Genomic DNA, 25,302 nt, shown 5'->3' with positions numbered 1-25,302 from the left:
TATGAAATGTACGGTCCCTGCTCCACATTGCTCCTGTGAACACTATTGCAGTGCCTATCAGAGGTGCAATTGCCCATGCATTCACATTTTGTTCAACTCTCCAGGATAAAGACTACACATTCCAATCTGTCAATCTTCTCTTCCATCTCCATGGGTAGGCAGAATCTAACACCTTGTAATGTGAAGTTAAAATTCTCCCTCCAAGTCTGGTGTCCATACATCACCGAGCTGTGCTTCCGTGTGTTAAATCTGTGATTATTTTGGGGTGAGGGAGGTCTATATTCTCAGAAACATCCAGCCAGAGTTAGTCACGCCCTCCAGAGGCAACTACCACCTACCCTTGTATTGGACCCAGTCATTGTAGGGGAAGAAGGTGACAATGATACTGGGTTCATGGATAGAACATCTAGGCCCACAGTCTACCCACAAGCCTTCTACTGAAATGTCAATTGCCAGTCCCTCTGGGCCTGACCATAATGACTGAAAGCAAAAATCAAACAGGATAAAAACCACTCATGGAATTTATTCTCCATGAACTAGCTGCACAGACTGCCAGGAATATGAAAAATGTGTGTGATAGATTGACATAAATATGTCAATAATTCATACCGAAGAGTAGAATAAAGTTAAGAGGGAATTATAAGAAAATATGAGCCCTCCAGCTATGATAATTAGCATGCAAAAGCATGGTCATAGGCTAGAACATATGACCCATGATGTTAGGACTGCTTATTTAAAAATAAAGTGTGAAGGTGAGGCTGATGGACAACTGTTGTGTGCATATGCTTTCCAAAGAGCATTATAAACTGTAAAGTGAGTACAGGACAAAAAGACCCCAATCTATTTCTCTAAAGAATATAAGTCTGGTAAATGTATGCCAAGGCAAGCAGTGTGGGCTAGTGGAGAGTGCAATAGTCTGGAACTCAGAAAACATGGATTCTATTCCTGGCTCTGCCATTAGCCTTCTGGGTGATCTTGCACAAGTCATTTCAACTCTGTGTGCCCCAGTTTTCCCATCTGTAAAATGGCAATAATGATACTGACCTACTTTGTAAAGTGCTTTGAGATTTACTGATGAAAAGTGCTATATAAGAGCTAGGTGTTATTATTTCATGCAAGACTGTTATATCCTTCCTGAAGGGTCCATATGTGGTAATATCTTTGTGGAAGATGCCATAGAAGGCAGTTTAAACTAAAGTGAGAGGATGAGGGGGCAAAGGATGGTATGAGATGCCTGAGTCTAAGAAATGCTGCTCTGTCAAACCATCAGGGACAAAGGGGCAATCTGGTAAAGTATGCATTCTCCAGAACAGTACAAGATTTCTTCCAAGTTTAATGGCATGACTTGGACCTATCTACATAAGTTGGTGCAGAGTTTAAGGCTAGATACATTATGCAGATTGCTTTTTTTTATTTTGATCCAATTCTCTTTCAATTCTTAATAAATCTCATTTTGGTACAAACCAAAGGGTCTTAAAACTTTGGGGGATTTGAAACAGATGATCCTGAATAGGTGCAACAACTTTCAACCTCTAAGAAGAGATGTGAAGCAAGGCTGTCTGGTGTCGCCCCTGATCAGTATTCTCAGTCCACCTGGTACAAACTAACGAGCTCTCTACCATAATGTTTTGATCCTCCAAATGCACAAGAATGCCTAATTAAACACAGATGAACACTGAGTTTAAGGAGTATATGATGACAGTGTTTTATAAGGAGCAAGTCTGCTGGTAAGAAAATATTAGTGCAATTTTGGCAAACCTGGGTTTAATATAGAGAATGCTGGGTGGGATTTTGAAGACCAATCAACATTGGCCTAATTCCGTTCCCATTGAAATCAATGAAAATGTTTCTACTGATGGCAATGTGAATTTTGACATTGATTTCGAGTTAGACCAGGATGGAGTGCTTTTTGAAAATGCAACCCACAATGTATTCTTTTTATATTGTCTACTGGTTAACTTTGAGAAGAAGAAATTAACTGCAAAGACCGCATGTATTCTTACTACACTTCAGAATAATACTGTACTACACAACTTCAGATATTTTCCTTTTTAGTACTGGCTCATACCAGAAAACATTCAGAGGAACCCAGTCACGAGGTGAGATGTCATTTTGTTCAAATGAATGTGTACACAAACTCTAAGCTAGTTATAAGCCTTCCTTTACAGTATACTGTCCTCCTGAAAAGAAAATAATACTATGTTTGCCATTTCATAGATTCATAGATTCTGAGACCACAAAGGACCCATTCTGATCATCTAGTCTGATCTACTGCAGGCCACAGAACTTTCACAAAATTATTCCAGTTTGCACGAGAACCGATCTTTTAGAAAAGCAGCCAATCTTGATTTAAAATTTGTCAGTGATGGAAAATCCAACACAACCCTTGTTCCAATGATTAATTACCCTCACTACTAAAAATGTATGCCTTATTTCCAGTCTAAACACCACTTCAAAACACTTCATCAGAGAACAAACATCAAAATAAAAGGTAAGGCATTGTACTGACTTCTTCCTGTTCCAAAGGTTCGGTCAACAGAGAGTGTTGGGAATGGCACAGGCCGGAGGGTGAACTGCGGGTGTGGATATCCACATGTTGGCGATGGCAGAATTCCTGGGTACTGGGCACTTTCTAGTGTTGGCACTGGGATGGCACTGACAACAGCTGAAAAGAGAGAGAAGGAGAAAGAGAATTAAAGATCTCTTAACATTTGTAGAAAGTTAAAAATAAATGGATGGATCTCGCAGAAAACTACAAATGGCCACATTTCCAAAGCAGGTGCCTAAATTGCAGCCACAAAATATGTATTTTGTACAGTGCCTGATACAGTGGGGTCCTGATCCATGACTAGGGCTCCTAAATGCTATGGTAATATAAAAGATAAATAAATAAACAAACAAACAATGTGTGTATGCTCTTTCTAGACAAACCAACACACATACATACACCACATTTGTATACAGAAATAGGCATGTTTCATGTGACTGGGATATTTTCACATATAAAAAGCCGCTTTTATGTATGAAACTATCTGCACACATAAATGCCTGTTTCAAGGGTGCAAATTAGGCAGACAAGTTTGAATATTTTCCTGTTAAGTGACAAATATTTGAAATGGAAATGGATGAATCAAGGCTCCAAGAGCCAGGATATGATCTTAGTGACTCTACTAAAGTTATTCCTGCTTTACACCAGTGTAACTGAGATTGGCCTTACTTCCTCAGGGCTTGGCTACACTTATATTTTATAGCGCTCTAACTTGCTGGCTCAGGGGTGTGAAAAATCACCCCGCTGAGCACAGCAAGTCAGACCGCTTTAAAGCGCTAGTGTAAACAGGCTCCGAGTGCTGGGAGCTGTGCTCCCAGTGATCGGAGCTAATCCCCTCCTGGAGGTGGATTACCAGGAGCGGTGGGAGAGCTCTCTCCTGGCGCTCGCACGCGACCACACTCGCACTTCAAAGCGCTGCTGTGGGAGCGTTCCCACAGCAGCGTTTTGAAGTTTCCAGTGTAGCCATGGCCTCAGTGTGTACATTTAACTCTGAGTGTTCTAATGGGAATTACAACCAAGAAAGAGAGGAAAGAGAAACAATGCGTTATGCAAATTAATCTCCTGAACATTTAAGGCTTCTCCAAAGCATATGAACCATTTTGGTTTGGAAACTGGCTCAAAACCTAATGAAATCAGGATTTCTTGTGAGTGAGTTCCAGTATGTTCTGGTTTTGAACAATCCAGGAACAAACAACCAATAACAAAAACAATGGGCCAAATTCTGAATTCCTTTACCGGTTTTTATGCACTTCTTACTCAGGGAAACTCCCACTGACTTTAACAAAAGTTTTGCCTGAGTAAACACTGAGTAGTAACTTCAGGATTTGCCCCAATGATGATATTTTTGGCTTATGTAGCACTTTTAGCACGTGAATTGCAAACAATATAATAAATATTAAAATAGACATTATTATTACTTCTAGCCCTTATTAAATCCACCACACAGAGTTGTAAACTGGGCAATTTGCCCAAGGTCACACAAAGAGTCAGTAATTGGGCCAAAGCTGATTCCTTATTACTTCTTTAAGCACTAAACAACACAGTCTTTGTTGGGCATTTCTGTACTTCCAGAGGAAAACGGGAGGTGTAGAACCGCACAAAACTTTTATTAAGAAATGATAGTCGTAATATTTTGAACGTTCAAAATGTCTAGGTTCAATTTACCCATCCTCAGAATAGAAATCTTACTATTCAAAGATTTAATTTCATCCGTGGAAATCATTTTATTCACACTTTTAAAAGGTTAAATAATAGTCTTCCTGTTTGTAACATTGTTAATGCACTGCAAAAACAATCATTCTGTATTGAGTCATAAAAAATCCAACACATTTATTGAAGGCCATCCCTTCATTCTTCTCCAAGATATAAGTAATAAGAATAAAAAAAAATCAGAGTATTCACTGTAATATTATATTTATGTAGAGAAGCTAAGGGAAAAGATAGCTTCAAGCATTTTCAAAAAGTCTCTGCAATATGACAAGAAATTTGTTCTGACATAGCCTAACAAGAGTTGAATTTGTATTTGATATGGATGCTTTAGGAGTTTGAAAGCAGAAATTCCCTTACCAGATTTTGGAGCTCCCTGATCACTGCCCTTCTGCGTCAAAAATTTTCAATATGTCCTATAAACATGTAATCTAAGTATGGCTTATTGAATTTACAAAGTAGAGATGCCAAAGCTGTGCTCAGTAGCCCAAAGTCCACAGATGTTGCCAAACACAGTATCAACATGATTATTTCCACAACTTGGGAAAACATACTTAAAAAAAATCAGTGATAATAAACCCCCAAAAGTGATTCATTCTATGAGCATATTTCTTCCTCACACAGATGTATTATAAAAAATAAATATACTGGAATTCTGTAGGTAAATCACAAGAACATAAAACTAAGTAGTCAAAATTTTTCTACCTCCTTTTTAAAAATCTGCCCTTATATAATGATACACTCTTATCAAGTTATTTGTTATCTCAGCACCTACCCTATTATAACATTTTGACTAAGCCAATCAGAAAATGGAAAATCTGCTGTGGTGATGCTAAGAAGGAGCACAGGTCTTTCACCAGTAGATAACACTCTGAATTCAACTGTCCTGTTTTCCAAGATTTTACTCCATAATTTGTCAACATTTTGATACAACAAATTGTGATATAGCCTCCTGCACAAACAGACTTGGGATCAAAATCCAGATCTTTGATTTTAAATGCTTGGGGAGAAGGAAGGTGTTTAGGACTATGTATCAACAGCTAGATTTCAGCCTCTTTTCTGGTTCTCAGCTCAGCTCTCAGCTCTTTGATCTGAGTATTTGACATCAATTGTGTTAGTTATGAATTGGAAACACTGCTCTGAATTGTTTTTCAATTTTGTCCTTGTGTGCGTCCAGGTCTTCGTTATTAATGAGATCAAGCCAGATTTCCACTGAGACTGTGACTTTAGCGTCATTGGACTGTAATCTGCCAAGACCCTATGAAACCCCCTTCAATTGCTTTATCAAGTTTAGTGCCTTCCTGTGAAGGAATTTAGAGACTTAAGAGTATCACAATGGCTACATTTCAATAACGATGATGGCTTCAAACAGTCTCACTTGTAGCATCATGAAACTCACCAATGTTTTTCCCTTTCACGTCAATACAAAAAGTTTCATTCAATAGCTCATTTGATCCTGAAGAACCCAAATAAACTGATTTTCTGTGCTTTTTAAGATCAGCTTAAATCACATCTATTTTGTCACTTAACAGTGCCAATGTGTTTATTTTACGTCAGAATAATGACCTCTTTTGATTTCTTCAGTCCTTTCTATAACTTATTTCCTATCACTTTTAATGTTTGGCACATTGAGTCAGATAAATTAAAAAAATACGATAAAGCCCCTCAAAAACATACCGCTTTTATTTTATGGAGAAAGAAACAGGTTTTTTACAACCCAGACTAAAAAGTTCCCAAATTAGACCTAAATGTGAGATCAATTTCTCCCGCGCCCCCATGTATCATTATATAATCTCTCTATTAGACATATACTAGTGGGAATAGGATACAGATAGAAAACAGGACCTCACCCTTCTAAAACTATTTATGATTTGATCCTAAAAAACCCAACAGCACATTTATCCATATACACTGACCTATAAAGCGGACTGATTTTACTTATACCGGTATTGTCCCATTGCAATTATAATGAGTTTGATTCTGATCTTGCCTACAACACGTCGACATCAGTGTAATTCCACTGCCCTTATTCATATCTCCCTTGTATCAGGTAAATCAGGAGTAATGCTACTGCAGCTAGTGCAGTTATTGCAGCGTCAGTCTAGTGTGAGAAAGAGGATTATCAGGCCCATCAACATCAGTGATGTGACTTCTGATTTTCTCTGAAGTAAATGAGATCAGAATCCAACCCACTGAATCTTTATCCTGTGCATTCTCCAATATTTTTTACGTTTACAACTCCCCTTAGGGAAAGTATGTCAGGCCGGAATGTCAAAGTGTGCATGTGACCGCGTTATCTACAAGTGGATACAGCCTAAAAAGGAGACAGGTCCCAAGAATGATTTTTGCCTCTGTATATTTAAGTACTTCCTTACCTTAAAGTACACGTTGTTCCATTGACATCAGTGGGACTGCTCATGTGCTTAAAGTTAAGCACCTGTGTAATGGATTGCTGGATCAGGGCCTTATAGATTACTGGTAATGTAACATATACCAAATAATGTCTAGATTTAATATGTGTTGCGCAGTTCTTTGAAACCAAGGGATTCTTTCCAGAGATAAACATCTCCATCCTGTAGTCCATGCTGAGAATCACACTGCACAGTAATGCATAAAGAATGAGGAGAACTTGTGGCACCTTAGAGACTAACAAATTGATTTGGGTATAAGCTTTCGTGGGCTAAAACCCACTTCATCAGATGCATGGAGTGGAAAATACAGTAGGAAGTCTATTATTGAGTGTCCAGGTTAGTGTTTTTGTTGTGTGATGTGTAGTTGCTTGTGAGTATTTGCATCAGGTTGGGGGGCTGTCTGTAAGCGAGGACTGGCCTGTCTCCCAAGGTCTGTGAGACTGATGGATCATCCTTCAGGATAGGTCTACAACCTATCCTGAGGGACGATCCCTTACCCTCACAGACCTTGGTCAGTCCTCGCTTACAGACAGCTCCCCAACCTGAAGCAAATACTCACAAGCAAGTACGCACCACACAACCAAAAACACTAACCCAGGAGCCTATCCTTGCAACAAACCCCATTGCCAACTGTGTCCACATATCTACTCAAGGGACACCATCATAGGACCTAACCAGATCAGCCACACCATCAGAGGCTCGTTCACCTGCACATCTACCAATGTGATATATACCATAATGTGCCAGCAATGCCCCTCTGCCATGTACATTGACCAAACTGGACAGTCTCTATGCAAAGGAATAAATGGACACAAATCAGATGTCAAGAATTGTAACATCCAAAAACCAGTCGGAGAACACTTCAACCTCCTTGGACACTCAATAACAGACTTAAAAGTGGCAATTCTTCAAAAACAAAAACATCAAAAACAGACTCCAATGAGAAACTGCAGAACTGGAATTAATTTGCAAACTGGACACCATGAAATTAGGTCTGAATAAAGACTGGGAGTGGATGGGTCACTACAAAAACTAAAAACTAATTTTCCCATGCTGATATTTCCCCCTACTTTTACTCACACTTTCTTGTCAACTGTTTGAAATGGGCCACCCTGATTACCCCTACAAAAGTGATTTTTCCTCCTGTTGTTAATAGTCCACTGTAATTGAATTGTCTCGTTAGAATTGGTTTAGTAACTCCCATGTTTTCATGTACTATGTATATCTTCCTGCTGTATTTTCCACTCCATGCATCTGATGAAGTGGGTTTTAGCTCACGAAAGCTTATGCCTAAATACATTTGTTAGTATCTAAGGTACCACAAGTACTTCTCGTTGTTTTTGCTGATACAGACTAACACGGCTACAACTCTGAAACCTGTTGTAATGCATAAAGAGTACATTTGTTGGCTAAATTTTATAATTAAGAACAGCAATGATTATAATAAATATAACTCTTTGTAACATGTGTCCCCAAGTACTGTACACATAGGAAATGTACACATAGGAAATGTGTGGTCTAGTGGTTAGAGCAGTGGACTGGGAAGTTAGGACTTCTTGATTCTATTCCCACCTACTGAATCATTGTGAAGCCTTGGGAAACCATGGTTTACTCCTTTGTAAAATGTGGCTAGTGCTATTTACCGTAGTTGTGTTATGAGGCTTAATTAATTAATATTTGTAAGATGCTTTGCGATCCTCAAATGGAAGAAGCTCTAGATGCACTATTGTTCTCACATACAATTGTAAGAGGGAGTAAGAGATGCGCTACTCACGAGGGTTGTTTGGTTGTGAATCCATCGGAATCATGAGCTTGGCACGAGTGGCTCTGCGGGCAGCAAGCGAGCGCTCTAACGTGGACATGCTACTTCCCACATCCTCCGTGTCAGGACCTAGTGAAAAGCAACACAGTGGCTATGTTAATAACGGCTAAACACCAAACTGTTTCCCTCTTTACCATATGTCTTGCAGTAAAGTGGATGGATATTTTTTCAGACATCTATCATTAAAACCGGTCACTTAAATGGTATCATCTCCTAATTGTTCTGCACAGACTACTTTGGACACCATTCCTGAATAAAATGGTTGTTTCTCATTTTCTTACAACTGTCTTTAAATGTAAATTTCTCCCTTTACAATCAAATCCTGGTTTAACTCCCCTTTCTCCCTGCCACTGAAACAAAAATTGCTTCATAAAAATGACACTAACCCTGTGCCTCAACATTTCTTGTTACCCACTTCCCTTAAAGTTCAAACAAAGTATCATGGCCAGATTTGGGTGCATAAAGTAGGACGTCTAAATCCATAATCTAGCACCTAAATAACTGGCCTTATCTGCAGAGATGCTTTATATGCACCCACCAAGTCCCAGCCAATTCAAATGATTGGCTCAGCAGCTACAAAAATCAGGCATTATACCTAGGTACAAAATATAGATGTAGGTATCTTCAGGTAGCCAAACTGAAAGTTTTAGTCCAATTATACTCATACAGAGATGTTTGGTGTAACCAAAGAAGCTAGGGTAACTATCTCTGGTCACGGAGGTACCTTATTTTCCGTGGTTTGGTACAGTAATTCCCAATGAAATAGAAGATACATTTTCTGGTTCCCAGATTGTATCATATCTCATATGTATATTATATTAATGTCACATAAGTAGTTAAACTACCATGGGAAAACGAGTTTATTATCGCCATAATAACATAAATTGAGTTTATTTGGTATCTTTGAGTAGTTCACCTCCATTTTACCTACTCATCTCCACAGGGCTATTACTTTCTAAACCTCTGAGCAGCTCATAAACTTTTTTTTAAATAAGTGTCTCTACAAAACTATTTCCTTCAAATTATCTTGATTTAATTTTCAGGACTAAAATCTCAGTAACTGTTTTAAGGTCCAAAATCTAGTGATTAAATAGGGCGAGGACAATATGTTTTATTCAGTTGATATTTTAGGATTCCTAGTACTATAAAAGTATTTGTATGTGGCCTAGTTGTTTGCATGTATTTGTATCTAGCTCTTATAGCGAGGCAACTGGTGTGCTGTGACCACTGATTATCTTGGGTTTGATCCAAAGATCATTGAAGACAGTGGAAAGACTCTAGTTGATCATAATGGGCCTTGGATTAGGGTCCATGATCATCTTACTTATGAACAGATTATAAAGTCTTTGGGGCAGGGATCATTGTTTTGTTGTATGTTTGTGAAGCGCCTAGAGCAATGAAGCTGGGGCCTCTCGGTGCTAATCCAAGACAAATCAAAAAAAGAAAAAAAGACAAACCACTATGTAAGAGTTCAAACCCTAAAATCCTGACAGCAACCTCTGATTTTTAGATCATTTTAGAGGTTTGAAATCCAATTAGGTCTGCCATTTCTTTCACACTAACGCCTGTACCTCCTATGGTAGGTAAGGAATAGAGAGTCACAAACCATAGTAGCAGCTGAAGAAATCTAAGCATTTACCATCATATATATCACCAAAGAATCTGAAATACTTAAAACCCTATGTGATTTTCCAGACTAACTTGCTTCTGTCACTCATGAATGATGCACCCATGCAAACTCATGCCAAATATACTTATATTTTGAATCTATATATTGCTTCTTCTTCCCCACCGCATTACATTTTATTACTGAAAAAAGTTTCTCTAGCAAAAGGGAAGCCTGTACAGTTTAAGGATAGAAAAGAAAAGCTAGGCTGTCTGTATACTACACTGAAATTGCATTCTTTGCATTAGAGTTTTTTTTCTCTCTGGACCAAATTCTGATCTCACTTACGATGGTGAAACTCTTTTTTACTGTGTTGTCTCTCTGCTCCATTTTTCATTTGATTTTTTTTCCATTGTGTTCACCCCCACACTATGTCATTCCCTTCCTCCCCCCGCCACCAATAGGTTCTCCTAAAGTGGAATGCAAACTCACGGCTTGTCTACATGGAGACATGCATTGCAAGCCAGGAATATACAGCATGCTAGCCTGCCGTGTTCACCATGTGGAGCCTGCAACTGCACACTAAAGCACTATAGTACACTTTGACTAGCTGGTTCACACAGTAGTGTCCTCATGACCAGTTTGTATGTGCAGGCTAGGGCACTGAAGATTTACACCCCAGCTTGCGGTGTACTAATTGACCGTGCAGACAAGCTCTCAATAACGTTTGATTTCCAGCGAAGTTCTGAGCCCATCATGAAAGAATGGAGTAGAAATCAAACATAATGCATATTCTTCTCATTATTAACCGATGCAAAGTAGCATGTCATTTTGGAAAAATGAAATGTACCTGTTCTGCAGACACTATTGAATTGCTTAATATTTGATTTCTTGAAAAATCATTCTTATCCATTAAACCAATTGGGAATATTTGATTACGATAAGCTAAAACCTTCCAATATTGTATAAAATATACTCTGCTCATCAATTGTGGGTCCAGGTGATTTTTTCCTTCCCTCAGATCTCAATTTCAACATATGTACTGCTCCACTTGCATTAGAAGCTACCCATGCAGCTAGTCATGCTGTTATATTAGACAGGAAGTATCTGCCACCATGCCCAGTCGCAGTGTTGCCAACTTTCCCAATTTTATTACAAGTCTCCTGATAATTGGTGTTTGTTAGAGCCCCAGTTGCTGGAATCTAGACTGGTTATCATCTGAGAATCCCAGATTTCATTTTTTTGTGGCTACAGAGAAAAGCTTGACAGCATGAACTCTAAATACTCCAACATCAGAAGGCAAATAAACAGAACCTAAAGTTAATTATTTTTAAATCTCGTGATTTTTTTAAACCAATCTGCGGATGGCTTGACTTGTGATTTTTGAATGCCTGGAGCTGGCAATCCCACCAGAACTGTATTGGGCCTGTTAATCACTGCTGTCATTGGTGGAGGGGGCCTGCAGCAGGGGACTCCCTCAGAGGCACATTTTAGAGCAACCACCGTAGCACCCTTTACGCATGTACATTGCACATTTCCACCCCGTGTTGGCTTGATTCTGCCGGCTGCTCCCTTTGGTGGGTCTAGACTCCCCAGTCCTTATGTCTAGGAGTGCAACAATGGGAGGGTGGCAGGCCCATGTATAAGGAATATGAGCAGCCTTTTCTCTCTCAGATAAAACTGTATCTAGCTAGGCCAAATTTGGACCATAGCACCCAGATTTATTGATTTTAGGACTGACTGTGTTATTCTGCCCCCCAAAGAGACTATTTACATATCACTACAGATGCTTGAAGTTAAAAACAACTCCAGGCAGAGCTGGGACATTTCAGTGAGCACAATGGCGGTGCTGTTACCAGACTGTGAGGCACTCTTGCTGCCCAGCTGAGTTTCAGACTGGCTGTGGCTGACTGGTGTGATGTCTTGACAGCTCTGCATCGGCGAGTCTCTTCCTGAGGGGTCAGAACCTGACGGCTTTTCAATATTCTTCATCTCCATCTCTTCATGGTGTATCCAGAGGTCTGGGGGCCTCAAGTCTTTCTGGCTGCCCTTCCTTTTACCAGCACTATGGGTAGCACGCTTTCTATGGAAAAAGTCAAAATTGAAATCTAAGAAAATTGAAATCTAAGAAAATAAAAAAAACCAAAAACCTTAAATATTAAGTGATCTCAGGTTACACAACAAATAAATCCAATTAGGTTTGTCCTACAAGGCTTAGGAACCAGTTATCTTGGATCTGGCTGCTATGCCTTTAGGCCTCTAGAGATAAATGTATTATTGCGATATGTTAAATCCCCAGGGCATGGGGGTAGGTACCACCACATGTCTGTCTAGCACCAGCTGCTTGCTGATCCATGAAGTGGCACTGGCATTAGTTCCAGATGAGGCCACTTGCCAAGCCCTTAGAGCTAGACATAAAGGTGTCTCACTGACAGCATATGTTTAGGAGATGAATGAAAGGGGCAAGTGAGAGGAAATACTGCTGTTTGCTCCAGGGGGTGGACTTGGGTCTCAGCAGGGTAGGTCATCTGTGCACCAGCTGATGTGCAATTGGAGAAAAATTCCTTCCAGAAACAATAGGGGAATTGTGAAGTTCCTCTTGGGAAGACTATAATTTCTGATTTAACTACATATAGCAACAACAATTGAATAGTGCAGAATATATTCCCATAGTGTCCTGCAGGCCTCATACTTTCCATAAATGGCTACAGCATACATTATATTTCTTAAAAGTATATTAAAACATTATTTTTATCCCACAAAAGCTAAGAAATTCAGAGTGATATATCCCACAGCAACATTAACTTTCCTCCTTATGTATATTCATTACAATATGTTCTATCCTTACAAGACCACACAGTGTATGTGTGTATGTACACAAAACATGCACGCACACATATTCAGAGACATATGTGCATCTGCTGTTACAGAAAACGTATGCAACTTAAATATAAATCAAGAGCTCTCTGTTGCAGCTACCTAAAAAGTTTCACTGGGGATGCATTATTTAAACTCACTTTAAGCAATCTAAAAATATGGAAAACGTGCAGCCCCTCTGTTTTATTTTTAATGGTATTAATTGCAGAACAATCTGCCTGAGCATTCACATAGCATTTTTCATCTGCAGATCTCAAAGCAGTTTACATAAACGGATAAGTATAATCTGATTTATAAGTGAGGAATGTGAGATACACCTCGATGAGGCCAAAATTTTCAAACTTGGGTGCACATTTAGTCATCAGAAAAACAGCAGCTTGATTTTCACATGTTGAGCACTCCCAACTCTTATTCAAACTTCAGAAACAGACTTCAAAGAGAAACTGCTGAGCTATAATTCATTTGCAAACTTAACATCATCAGTTTGGGATTGAATAGGCACTGAGAGTGGTTGGCTCACTACAAAAGAAATTTTCCCTCTCTTGGTATTGACACCTCCTCATCAATTATTGGGAGTGTACCACATCCACACTAACTAAATTGGCCTTCAACATTGATTCTCCACTTGTAAGGTAACTCCCTTCTCTTCATGTGCCAATATATATTTATGCCTGTTTCTGTAATTTTCACTCCGTGCATCTGAAGAAGTGGGTTTTTTACCCACAAAAGCTTATACCCAAATAAATCTGTTAGTCTTTAAGGTGTCACCGGACACCTCGTTGTTTTTGTGGATATAGACTAACATGGCTACCCCTCTGATACCAACTCCTGTTGAGCCACACAAGCTATTCATGCCAAAATGCACTTTATACATCTACCGAGTCATCACAGGCCTGATTGAAAGACCATTGAGCCAGGAACTCCTGAGTTCTAATTCTGCTCTGCCATTTATTTACTTGATCAAGTTGCAATCAATAAAACATTTACTTACTGCAACTATCTCGCATGGGAGTCATGAACATTCATTTGTTTGTAAAGTGCTTTGAAGATATCTGGTGCTGAGTGCAACCACTATTAAATCTTAAATGTCTTTTTGGTAATTGAATTAAAAATTAAGATGTACTACTCTTTACTTTTAAACTTTCCAATACACACAGACAGAGTATGGTATTATACAGTACACCTTGTGGAATTCACTAAGACACAGTACACGTTGAATCTTTTAAGAACGCTCTTTCCACTTTGCTGAAACATTGCCTTTTGTTATGCAGACACTAGCTTGGATGAGGCAAATAAGTGAAGACATAGCTGATAACTCATTAGCATCAGACCTTGGAAAGGATGTTTTGTCCCCTGCAGGAGAACAGCTTTTTGTCTCTGATTTAAACCAATTACTGTACCATATCATAAGTCTTCCAGCAGATAGGGATTCTATCTCCCAGCAGCTGTAGACAAATAAATAGAAGAGAAGCTCAATGAAGCCTTTTGCAATTCACCCCATTTGCCCTGACAGCATCGTACATATAACACTTGTCTGCACTTTTGTTTTTGTAACAGGCTACAGTAAAAGGAACGCAGCTGATATAAAGGTGCTAGTAAGAAAAAAATCTCTTTACAAATGAGAAGTGATTTCACTTTCAGCTCAGTTATTTCCTTCAGGTTACCATGAAAGGAGTGGAAATGACACGTCTTCCCTACCACCATTCACACCACCAACAAATGCAACCTAATGCCTGGCAGGCAAGAGTCAAAAACATAAGATGCAGCTAATGAGCAATGTCAAGGTGGGAGATGCAGAGAGAAAGGAAAAAAGCAGAAGACATATCCCAAGAGAAAACTGCAGAGACATACTGAGGATGTCTAGTGGCTGCTGACTTATTCGCCTGAACTTTATTTTACTTTCTTTAAGTCTCCACCTAGCTTCTCCTATCTCTGTACACATTTGCTACCATCAGTTACAATTGTACCTTGCCGGTAATCTTTATTTATTTCTCATATTTTTCCTTTACCCACTTCAGATGCCTAACGTCATATTCTCTACCTGACAACTTCTGAAGGACAACCTCCTATTAGCTAGCTGCTGTGCTCTGGAGTGGCTTAGGAACAGAGGATTTACCTAACTGGATCAGAGTAGAGGTCCACCTATACCAGTACCTTGCTTCTTGCAGTGGCCAGTACCTGAGTTTTTTGAACTTCTCAGGTTTTAATTTACATTGCACATGTGAGATTTCATGGTTTTAGCTTGCTGCAAAGGCCATTAATAAGCATTATATTATACAATCTAAGCACAATGTCCTTTACCATCCAATCCTGACAAACTCCTGCAGCAGTGAAGTTCATGGATTGGCTATATACTGCATAAAGTAGAATCACAAACACATAGGGCTGGAAGGAACCTCAAGATGTCATCTATTTAATCTCTCTATGCTGAGGCAGGATTAAGCATATCTAGACAATCAGTGCCAGATATTTGTCTAACCTGTTCTTAAAAATATCCCGTGATGGGGATTCCATAACTTGTGCTTAACTATCCTTATTGTTAGAAAGTTTTTCTTAATATGTAACCTAAAGTCCTTCAATGCAAACAAAGCTGATTATTTTTTGTCCTACCCTCGGTGGACATGGAGAACAATTGATCACTGTCCTCTTTATTACAACCTTTTCCATTTGTGAAGACTGTTACCATGTCCCCCGAAAGCCTTCCCTGGTCTAGTCTAAACATGGCCAATTCTTTTAACCTTTAGTCCTAGGTCATATTTTTAATATCTTTAATTTTCTCTCTATTTACTGCCCTTTACTTTATGTAATTTTGTCTCATTGTTTACTTGTACTCCTCCATCTGTCTCTCCACCTGTTGTCTCTTGTCTTATACATAGATTGTAAGGTTTTTGGGGCAGAGACCGTATTTATATTCTGTGTTTCTCCAGTGCCTAGCACAATGGGGTCCTGGTCCATGACAAACAAATAAATACATATATTCACACATACATGTGGATACTAGGGAGATGTGTTATATATAGAAGTTAAATTGCCTGATCTTTTATTAATGAATAGTAAGGCTGCACATGAGCATGGGTCACAGGGCTGTCCCCGGCACTGGCCAATGAGGGCAAACAGATGTAGTTCCCACCTGAGGGAAGTACGAGTGCCCATGTTCTGAGTGCATGCCAGGAAACTACAGAGGATATGACTACTGAGATGTTTCAGAATTTGAGGCAATTCAACGTACTTCAAGAGCTGTATCGCCTGCTGTAGGTACAACAGAACAACGTAAACCTGACCTCTTAATCATCCCACTTTCCTGCTTTTTATAGAGGTCTAAATTACTGGAAAGCTAGTATGGCTGATACATTATTCCTCCCTGAAGTCAGAGACAGAAAATAGCTATTAGGTTTCCTAATCCATCCCTCTGTCAGTACAGTGTTTTCCTACAGTATATTTTATAGTGCTTTGCCCACTCATGTTTTAAATGCCTCAAGGATGGCCTTCCCTGCTCTTGGGAGATTACTGTACACTACAGTATTAAAAACTTTCATTGTTAGGAAGGTTTCGCTCATATTCAACATGAATCAACCTTTTCTTGATGTCATCTCATTCACAGGTTTTGAAACTTTGGTTTGGTTTTGGTTAACACAGTCTCCACATCCTCCAATCTCTTTTACACAGTAGCAATCCAATAAGAGCTCTCGGCAGTGTTCAAAGCCCATTGCAGTCAACAGAAAGGCTCCCATTGTCTTGCATGAGCTTCGGGGCCAGACTTTTCAAGAGCAAGGAACCCACAGTTGAAGCGGATTGTCAAAATAACTCAGCATTCAACATGTTGAGCTCTTCTAAAAACCTGGACACTTATTTTGGTGTCTAAATAGGGAATGATTTTTTTTTGAAAATCAGCCTTGAGTGTAGGTACTAAATTCTTTTGGAAATTTGGCTCCCAGTTACTATATTATACTATAAACTCCGCTGCCTCTGAGCTTGATAAGTCAAAGCTAATTTCAGCAGACGGTGAAACAATTTAGTCACATATTCTTATATTCTTATACAGAACAGGTAATCATCAGGTAATCTATTCCTTGTCGCCTCTGGAAAACAGAGACTAAGGACACCTACCCTGTCCATGACCATCCTTTTGTTGCTCGCACTCTTTTTCAAGCATCAACAAAAATCAATGCAATAGACTTTTGACTTGCACTTAGACTAACTATTTGTCATCCTCATACGCAAAACATGATTAAATTTTATATCAAAAAGTTCATTATTTCACAATAGTATAATTACTGTATAATTCTGAATCAATTAACTGGTAAAATCCAACTCGGTGGCAAATTAGGTGACTCCAGTGGAATATCTTCTTCTTATACCAGGGCCAGATGTCACCTTTAACTTTCTGGGACTAGAGCACCCACGGAAAAAAATAGAGCACCCACCGCCAGCCTCCCCAATCAACTCCTCCTCCTCCTCACAGCACCTCATGACCGTTGGTGGGCCCTGCTGATCAGCTCCTCCCGCTCCCTCCCAGTGCTTCCTGCCCACTGCAGTCAGCTGTTCAGTGGCATGCAGAAGGAGCGAGGAGGGGATGCACTCTGGGGAGGGAGGCTGGAATGGGGCGGGAGCAGGCAGGGGTGGGAAGAGATGGGGCAAGGGTGGGGACTTGGGGGAAATGGGTGACGTGGGAGGCGGGGCCTTGGGCAGAGCGGAGCTTGAGCACACCCCGGCAACTTGGAAAGATGCCACCTCTGGTGCACCCTACACTGTCCCTTTAAAATATATGAAAATGGTCTCAGTGCTGTTTTCTGGCATTTTTTACATATATATGAATAACAGGAACAACAGATGTTAACTTTCTTTTGCAGGACAAAAGCCTCACAACAGGCTGAAAACTGAGCCTGAACTTCTCCATTTTTCAGCTGAATGGGGAGAGGAAGTCAAGTCAGGCAGTCTGGTACCTAGAAGGCATTATCAGGCATGCAGACAGATCACATTTTTCCTTAAATCAATGGAATTGATTGATTGAACAGAGATGGGGTGGGCCATGAGGGGGCTGGGTCTGGCTGTCTGATTCTGAGAAGCAGCCCTCGGCCCCAATAAATGTTTGAGCTACTTTTTAGCATCACCACACCCTCTCCCATTCTACTGTGTGCTCCCAATGTGCTCCATCAAGGGTAGGCCATCTGTGGCAAAGGGACTGGAGTTGGGAATTCCCATATGACAGGGAAATTCTCTCCACTGGCCAGTTGCATCCAGTTTCTGGAACTTTTGCACCCTCTAAGTGGCACAACGTGGCTGGATCTGATTACATATTTCAGCCTGTGATGCCACATCCTCTAAATGCTCATTTGAGGACCTTGCTCATACCATCTTTGAAACCTAACAACAGAAAAGACATTAAAAAGTGGCCACTTTTTTGTCTGTTTGTTCAGGTATTTGACAGCAACATACTTCCTCTGTTGTGCTGAAGAACGCCTGGTGCAGATCACAGCCACGATCACCACGACCACCACCGTAATGACCCCAACGGTGACCACAATGATTACTAGAAGGTTGCTGTTCTTCTGAGGCGTTACACTGCCATGTGGAGGATGCATCTGCCCTATGGGAGGTTCTGAAAAAATATAAATGACGAGAGTTTCAGCAGCAAAATTTAACAACAGAATGTAAAAAAAACAGATGTCATGTACAACAACAGTTGGCAGAGACTGCTAGATCCAGGGTATAGACCTTTTGCCCATCAGATTGCCTGGATAAGTTTTGTCCCCAGTTGAGAGAGACAAGGAAAAAAAGGTATTTTATGCCACACAAATACTTCTCTGACATAATTGATGAAAGGTCATGGTTTATGAGAAATAGCCAACTTATTTCATGCAGGAAGACAAATTACTTGACACATTATGATCACAATTTACCCCCCTTCTCCTTCAGAAGCCACCCATAAAAAAAGGCACAATTTAAAGCCTGTCTGGGGTGTGTGAATTCTACTTAAAAACAGACAGTGGGTTCAGAATGGTGTCATAAAGCACTGAAATTTATGTTTCACTGTGTTTCAGTGGTATAGCAAACAGGAAAATATTGAAGCAGTAAGGACTGAGGTGCAAGGCGTTTACTGGAGATTAATGACCAGCTGCTGGGAGTTGATGGCTATCAGCTCATTATTGCTATTAGCAGCTAAAACTGAAAAAAAAAAGCAATATGCATTTTTATTCCTTTCATAGCCTCTATTGATATTTACTGGAAAATTAATGTCTTGTGTATTAGCCAACCTGAATGTGTGATTCATCTCTCAAGATTCCATTCAGCTCATAATCAGCCACACATTATATTCTATTGTATTTATTGATATAGCTCCTCTGATGCAAGGTGTTAATCACGCTTCACTTGGAACATAATAGCAGATACAGAGGTCAATTCAATGGAATGACAAGACTGGACGCCAAATGATTAAGTTACATCATTTCAGGTTTCAGATCCCAATACCACGGACTTCAAAGATTGGGCCCTTGCTCACAAGCTTTTATGGATGCTACTACATGGTTGATGGCACATTTTTCAACTGCGTCGACAGCTTCTTGCATAATTTACATAGAAAAACTCCCCTTGCATACCATCCAGAGATGGCCCAATCATGCAGTCTTTATTTAACAAAATTTGCATTTTGGTCAAAGGAACTTTTTGCCAGAGTAAGGACTGAAGGTTCAGGATCATACATTATAGACACTAATGCAGGACAATATGAACTTTGGTTATTTTGTCTGCTAATGGATCCCATAAAGATTAAGAGCTCAGGAAAACCAAGAGATGATGACACTCAAGTTTGGAGAACTTGTCAATAACTTCATGAGCAGAGTCTGTCAAGAGTTTTCAGACAGCGGCATCATCCCAAAAGCCCATCTGTAACTTAAAAAAAAAGTGATTGTGAAGTCATTTTACCTTCATTAGAACTGAATGAGCAAATGACAAAGGTCAAAGCTTTCTAAATTGACATTTTAGCTAGTGATAAATGTAATTTTATTGTAATTTTCTATCTTCATTCTGTACTGTAGTGTCATTTCTTTATATAACAAATTAATTTGTTTAAATAAATTGACTTTTTCTCATAGTTCTTTTTCAAGCAATGGAACACGACAAGCTCTTGTGAGTTTCATGGCTTTTGTCATTAGAAGACCTAGTACAGGAATTCAGTAGTTTTTCATTTCCATATTGTGTATAAAGAATATGACATGTATAGTAAACACTGTAAAACAAATTAGCCCTTCCTCCTTCCCTAGTTCATGCATCCATCCTCTGTTCTCTCCGCAAAACTCAATTTTTCCATAAAGCCAACAACTATTAACCCAGATCCGTAAAATCCGCTAAACCAAGCAAAATAAAGAAGCTGCAAGACAGAACCTTTCTGAAGGCTTTTCAGTAAATTTTGCCTCAAAAGTCTACTTAGAATATAAACTTCACAGAGCACGGACTGTGCCTTCTGTGTCTTGTACGGAGCACATGGGTGCTGCTTAAATAATAATAATTATTCCTATAAAAACAGTAAACAAATGGCAGGTCTGGTGTTCCATTCTTAACTAGTGAAGTAGGGGTAAGTCCATGGATGTAATACTAGTATAAAATTGATACAAGATGGAGGAAATTGTTCACGGCTTATTTTAATTTTTCTCTTGCAACCCAGGATAGTGATTCATATAATAAAGTACTGACTGGATTTGTCTGATCATTATTAAGGTAACAGAATCCATGTTCACACATTTTCCTCCAAACAAGATGTCCTGGACTCTAAACCCCCCTCGACCTCTTTGAAGCCAGGAACAGCCAACCAACAGGAATAGGCACAGGAAACTTCAAAAAAACACCGTAACAACTTAAAAGACATATCCAGACAGCAGTAATCATTTAAGCACACACATTACCTTTACCTATATAAACCACAAATTGATATTTTCTAGAGGCAATAGGAAGGGTTTTCTTTTTTAAAAAATTACAGTATCTCTTACATCTTAATATAACACTTGCTGAAAAAGACTAGAGAAGCTTCTATTAAAAAAGAACACCATGTTAAATAACAGCCTTCATCCTATCTTTCACACAACATAATATCCTTTAGAAACATCCATATTTTCTACAGTTTTCTCAGGGACTTAAGACTACACAGTAAATATGAATTATCTGGAATCAAGAAGCCTCAGATTGATTATTTGGATTTTAAACAAGATTGTTCAGCTTCACAGAACTGGCATATAGCAATGCAAATGTAATTATTAGGTATTTCTGCACTTCTTCCCCAAGGGTGTCCAATGTCCTCCAAACAAGCCATTATTTTACTGTGCAACTTCTTTCTCTACTACACACTGTAGGCATGTGTCAAGGTTCCTTCCCCACTCTGAACTCTAGGGTACAGATGTGGGGACCTGCATGAAAGACCCCTATGCTTATTTTTACCAGCTTAGGTTAAAACTTCCACAAGGTACAAACTGTTTTACCTTTTGTCCCTGGACCATATGCTGCCACCATCAAAGTGTCTAACAAAAACAACAGGGGAAGTGCCCACTTGGAACCGTTTCCCCTCCCCAAATGCCCCCCCCCAAGCCCTACACCCCCTTTCCTGGGGAAGGCTTGATAAAAATCCTCACCAATTTGCATACGTGAACACAGACCCAAACCCTTGGATCTTAAGAACAATGAAAAAACAATCAGGTTCTTAAAAGAAGAATTTTAATTAAAGAAAAAGTAAAAAAAAAACAACCTCTGTAAAATCAGGAAGGGAAATACCTTAGAGAGTAGTCAGATTCAAATCCCTCTAGGCAAAACCTTAAGTTACAAAAGGACATAAAAGCAGGAATACACATCCCATTCAGCACAAATTACTTTATCAGCCATTTAAACAAAACAGAATCTAACGCATATCTAACTAGATCGCTTACTAACTCTTTACAGGAGTTCTGACCTGCATTCCTGCTCTGGTTCCAGCAAAAGCATCACACAGACAGAGAGGACCCTTTGTTCCCCCACCTCCTTCAGCTTTGAAAGTATCTTGTCTCCTCATTGGTCATTTTGGTCAGGTGCCAGCGAGGTTATCTTAGCTTCTTAACCCTTTACAGGTGAAAGGGTTTTTCATCTGGCCAGGAGGGATTTAAAGGTGTTTACCCTTCCCTTTATATTTATGAGAGCATGTAGGTAAGTCTAGTGGCCAGTAGGTTTCCGGTATAGGGTGTTTATGTGACCTGTATTTACCTACATGCCTCCAGCTTTCCTCCAGACCACACCACACGATCCATTGTCTACAGCCAAGCTCTATGATACAATCGCATTTGCTCCAACCCCTCAGACAGAGACAAACACCTACAAGATCTCTAGCAAGCATTCTTGCAACTGCAATACCCACCTGCTGAAGTGAAGAAACAGACTGACAGAGCCAGAAGAGTACCCAGAAGTTACCTACTACAGGACAGGCCCAACAAAGAAAATAACAGAACGCCACTAGCCATCACCTTCAGCCCCCAACTAAAATCTCTACAAGGATCTACAGCCTATCCTGAAGGATGACCCATCACTCTCACAGATCTTGGGAGACAGGCCAGTCCTCGCTTACAGACAGCCCCCACAACCTGACGCAAATACTCACCAGCAACCACACATCACACAACAAAAACACTAACCCAGGAACCTATCCTTGCAACAAAGCCCGTTGCCAACTGTGTCCACATATCTATTCAGGGGACACCATCATAGGGCCTAATCACATCACTATCAGAGGCTCGTTCACCTGCACATCTACCAATGTGATATATCCCATCATGTGCCAGCAATGCGCCTCTGCCATGTACATTGGCCAAACTGGACAGTTTCTACATAAAAGAATAAATGGACACAAATCAGACGTCAAGAATTATAACATTCAAAAACCAGTCGGAGAACACTTCAATCTCTTTGGTCACTCGATTACAGACGTAAATGTGGCAATATTACAACAAAAAAACTTCAGAAACAGACTTCAACGAGAGACTGCTGAATTGGAATTAATTTGCAAACTGGACACCATTAACTTAGGCTTGAATAAAGACTGGGAGTGGATGTGTCATTACACAAAGTAAAACTATTTCCCCATGTTTATTTCCCCCCCCTACTGTTCCTCAGACGTTCTTGTCAACTGCTGGAAATGGCCCACCTTGATTATCACTACAAAAGGTTTTTTTTCTCTCCTGCTGATAATAGCTCACCTTACCTGATCTCTCTTGTTACAGTGTGTGTGGTAGCACTCATTGTTTCATGTTCTCTGTGTATATAAAATCCCCCTACTTAATAATCCTGTATTTTCCACTGCCTGCATCTGATGAAGTGAGCTGTAGCTCACGAAAGCTTATGCTCAAATAAATTTGTTAGTCTCTAAGGTGCTACAAGTACTCCTTTTCTTTTTGCAGATACAGACTAACACGGCTGCTACTCTAAAACAAAGTAGGGTACTTAATAGCTGGATCTGATTTTGTTTAAGATACTATTACTAAGTTCCTTTTAACAGCAGGAGCTATGTCTAAAATATGAAGCATACATTTGTCAGCTGGCAAAATATATTCAAGGAAAGGTACTGAGTTCAGTATTCCCTCCCTATCTGGTCTGTGGAAAGTAATCAGTCTGACTTAATCAGTTAGGTGCCTTGCAATAATTGTGTATTTTCCAGACTGGCTTTATATAGCACCTCAGGTGCTCTGTTCTTCTCATTTGTTCAATAATGTGAAAACTAAAGCTCCATTAGGTAACTGGGGAGGAAAAGGTGTTGATTGTATATCTAAAACTCAGTTGATAGTGGTCAGATTCAGTTAATCTTTAGTAATCCACAGCTTTTCCTCTTGTGTCTTGCTATATCAGCTCAGGTTTAATTAAGATTGCATTTGCCAACAGGAGGTTTAACACATTGAAACAAAATGCCATGAAATATTTTTTATGATGTTTTCCCTTTACGATCTTTTGGTTCTCTGTTTTATTTCTTATACTTCCTTCTTATCATTGTTCTTATGATGTGAGATAAAACTAAAACATCTCCTACGAAGAAAATAGCTCACTGGTTTTACAATAAGCTTCTACTAGGGAAAGAATATCTTTTTGACTGGAAATATGACAGGGGATTTATTTATTTTTTACTTTGATGGTCAGCTTTTGAAACAGTCAAAAAAGATTTTTTTTTAATTTGTCACACACAAAAAAAGAGGACTTCCTTTCTGATATGCTTTTTAAAATGTAATAATTTCCTCTTTCTGTGGTTTACAATTGCTAAATCTACAATACATATAATAACTATTTAGTCATGGTTAGAACCTGCCAAGGGATAATTAAATTTTCTCAATTATCTATTTCATTTTACTCTTTAATCTCCTTTAACCTCTTTTCTCTTGCAGGCTACTTTGCACCAGTGCTTACAGAGGGGTGCCTCAGTTGGCAATGGAATGTAATACTACTGCAGGCTGCCTCATAGCAAAATCTTATCAATATCAGCCTTGTTTAAATTTCACTTAACTCCACCTGGTCTTCCTCTCTCAAGTGTACTAAGATCCGTTAATGTCTATCTAAACTACAGGATCTGAAATATAATTTCAACTCATCAAAACTGTTATTCCTCTTCCTCTACTGGCCTAGGGCATACAGGGGAAGCAGCAGACATGATATATCTTGATTTTAGAAAGACTTTTGACACAGTCTCACATGACATTCTCATAAGCAAACTAGGGAAATGTGGTCTAGATGAAACTCCTACAAGGTGGGTGCACAGCTGGCTGAAAGACCGTACTCAAAGAGTAGTTATCAATGGTGCGCTGTCAAAATGGGAGAGTGTATTTAGTGGGGTCCCATAGAGGTAATTCCTGGGTCTGGTTCTATTCAATATTTTCATTCATACTTGGATAATGCAGTGGAGAGTACGCTTATAAAATTTGTGGATAACACCAAGCTGGAAGAGGTTGCAAGCACTTTAAAGGACAGGATTAGAATTCAAAATGACCTTGAAAAATTATAGAATTGGTCTGAAATCAACAAGAAGACTGAGGGGGGACACAACAGTCTGCCATTCTGTTAAGGTCTGTTATAATGAGGATAGTGATCAATTGTTCTTCATGTCCACTGAAGGTAGGACAAGAAGTAATGGGCTTAATCTACAGCAAGAGAGATTTTTGTTAGGACACATGTCTAATTATAAGGGTAGATAGAAGCTCTGAAATAGGCTTCCAGGGGAGGCTATGGAATCCCCATGACTGGAGGTTTTTAAGAAAAGTTTGGACAAACACCTCAGTCAGTAATGGGCTAGGTTTACTTGGGTCTGCCTCAGAGCAGGGGCTTGATGACCTTGAGGTCCCCT

General features: G+C 39.5%; 1 protein-coding gene across 2 annotated transcripts in view; it reads right to left on the bottom strand.

The window, feature by feature from the left end:
* The window catches only part of DCC (DCC netrin 1 receptor), a 948,238-nt gene that overhangs the window by 40,851 nt on the left and 882,085 nt on the right, over nt 1–25,302 (bottom strand). For both annotated transcript variants that reach the window (XM_084629005.1, XM_084629006.1), the window contains exons 23-26: nt 18,408–18,570; nt 11,951–12,177; nt 8,441–8,557; nt 2,510–2,665 (exon numbers count right to left, since the gene is read on the bottom strand). In XM_084629005.1, coding sequence (XP_084485131.1) covers nt 2,510–2,665; nt 8,441–8,557; nt 11,951–12,177; nt 18,408–18,570 — 663 coding nt within the window. The remainder of the gene's footprint in view (nt 1–2,509; nt 2,666–8,440; nt 8,558–11,950; nt 12,178–18,407; nt 18,571–25,302) is intronic.

Source organism: Lepidochelys olivacea, assembly GCF_965140295.1.
Source record: "Lepidochelys olivacea isolate rLepOli2 genome assembly, chromosome: 5".
Taxonomy (NCBI): Eukaryota; Metazoa; Chordata; order Testudines; family Cheloniidae; genus Lepidochelys; species Lepidochelys olivacea.
This window is presented reverse-complemented; position numbering and strand designations above follow the sequence as displayed.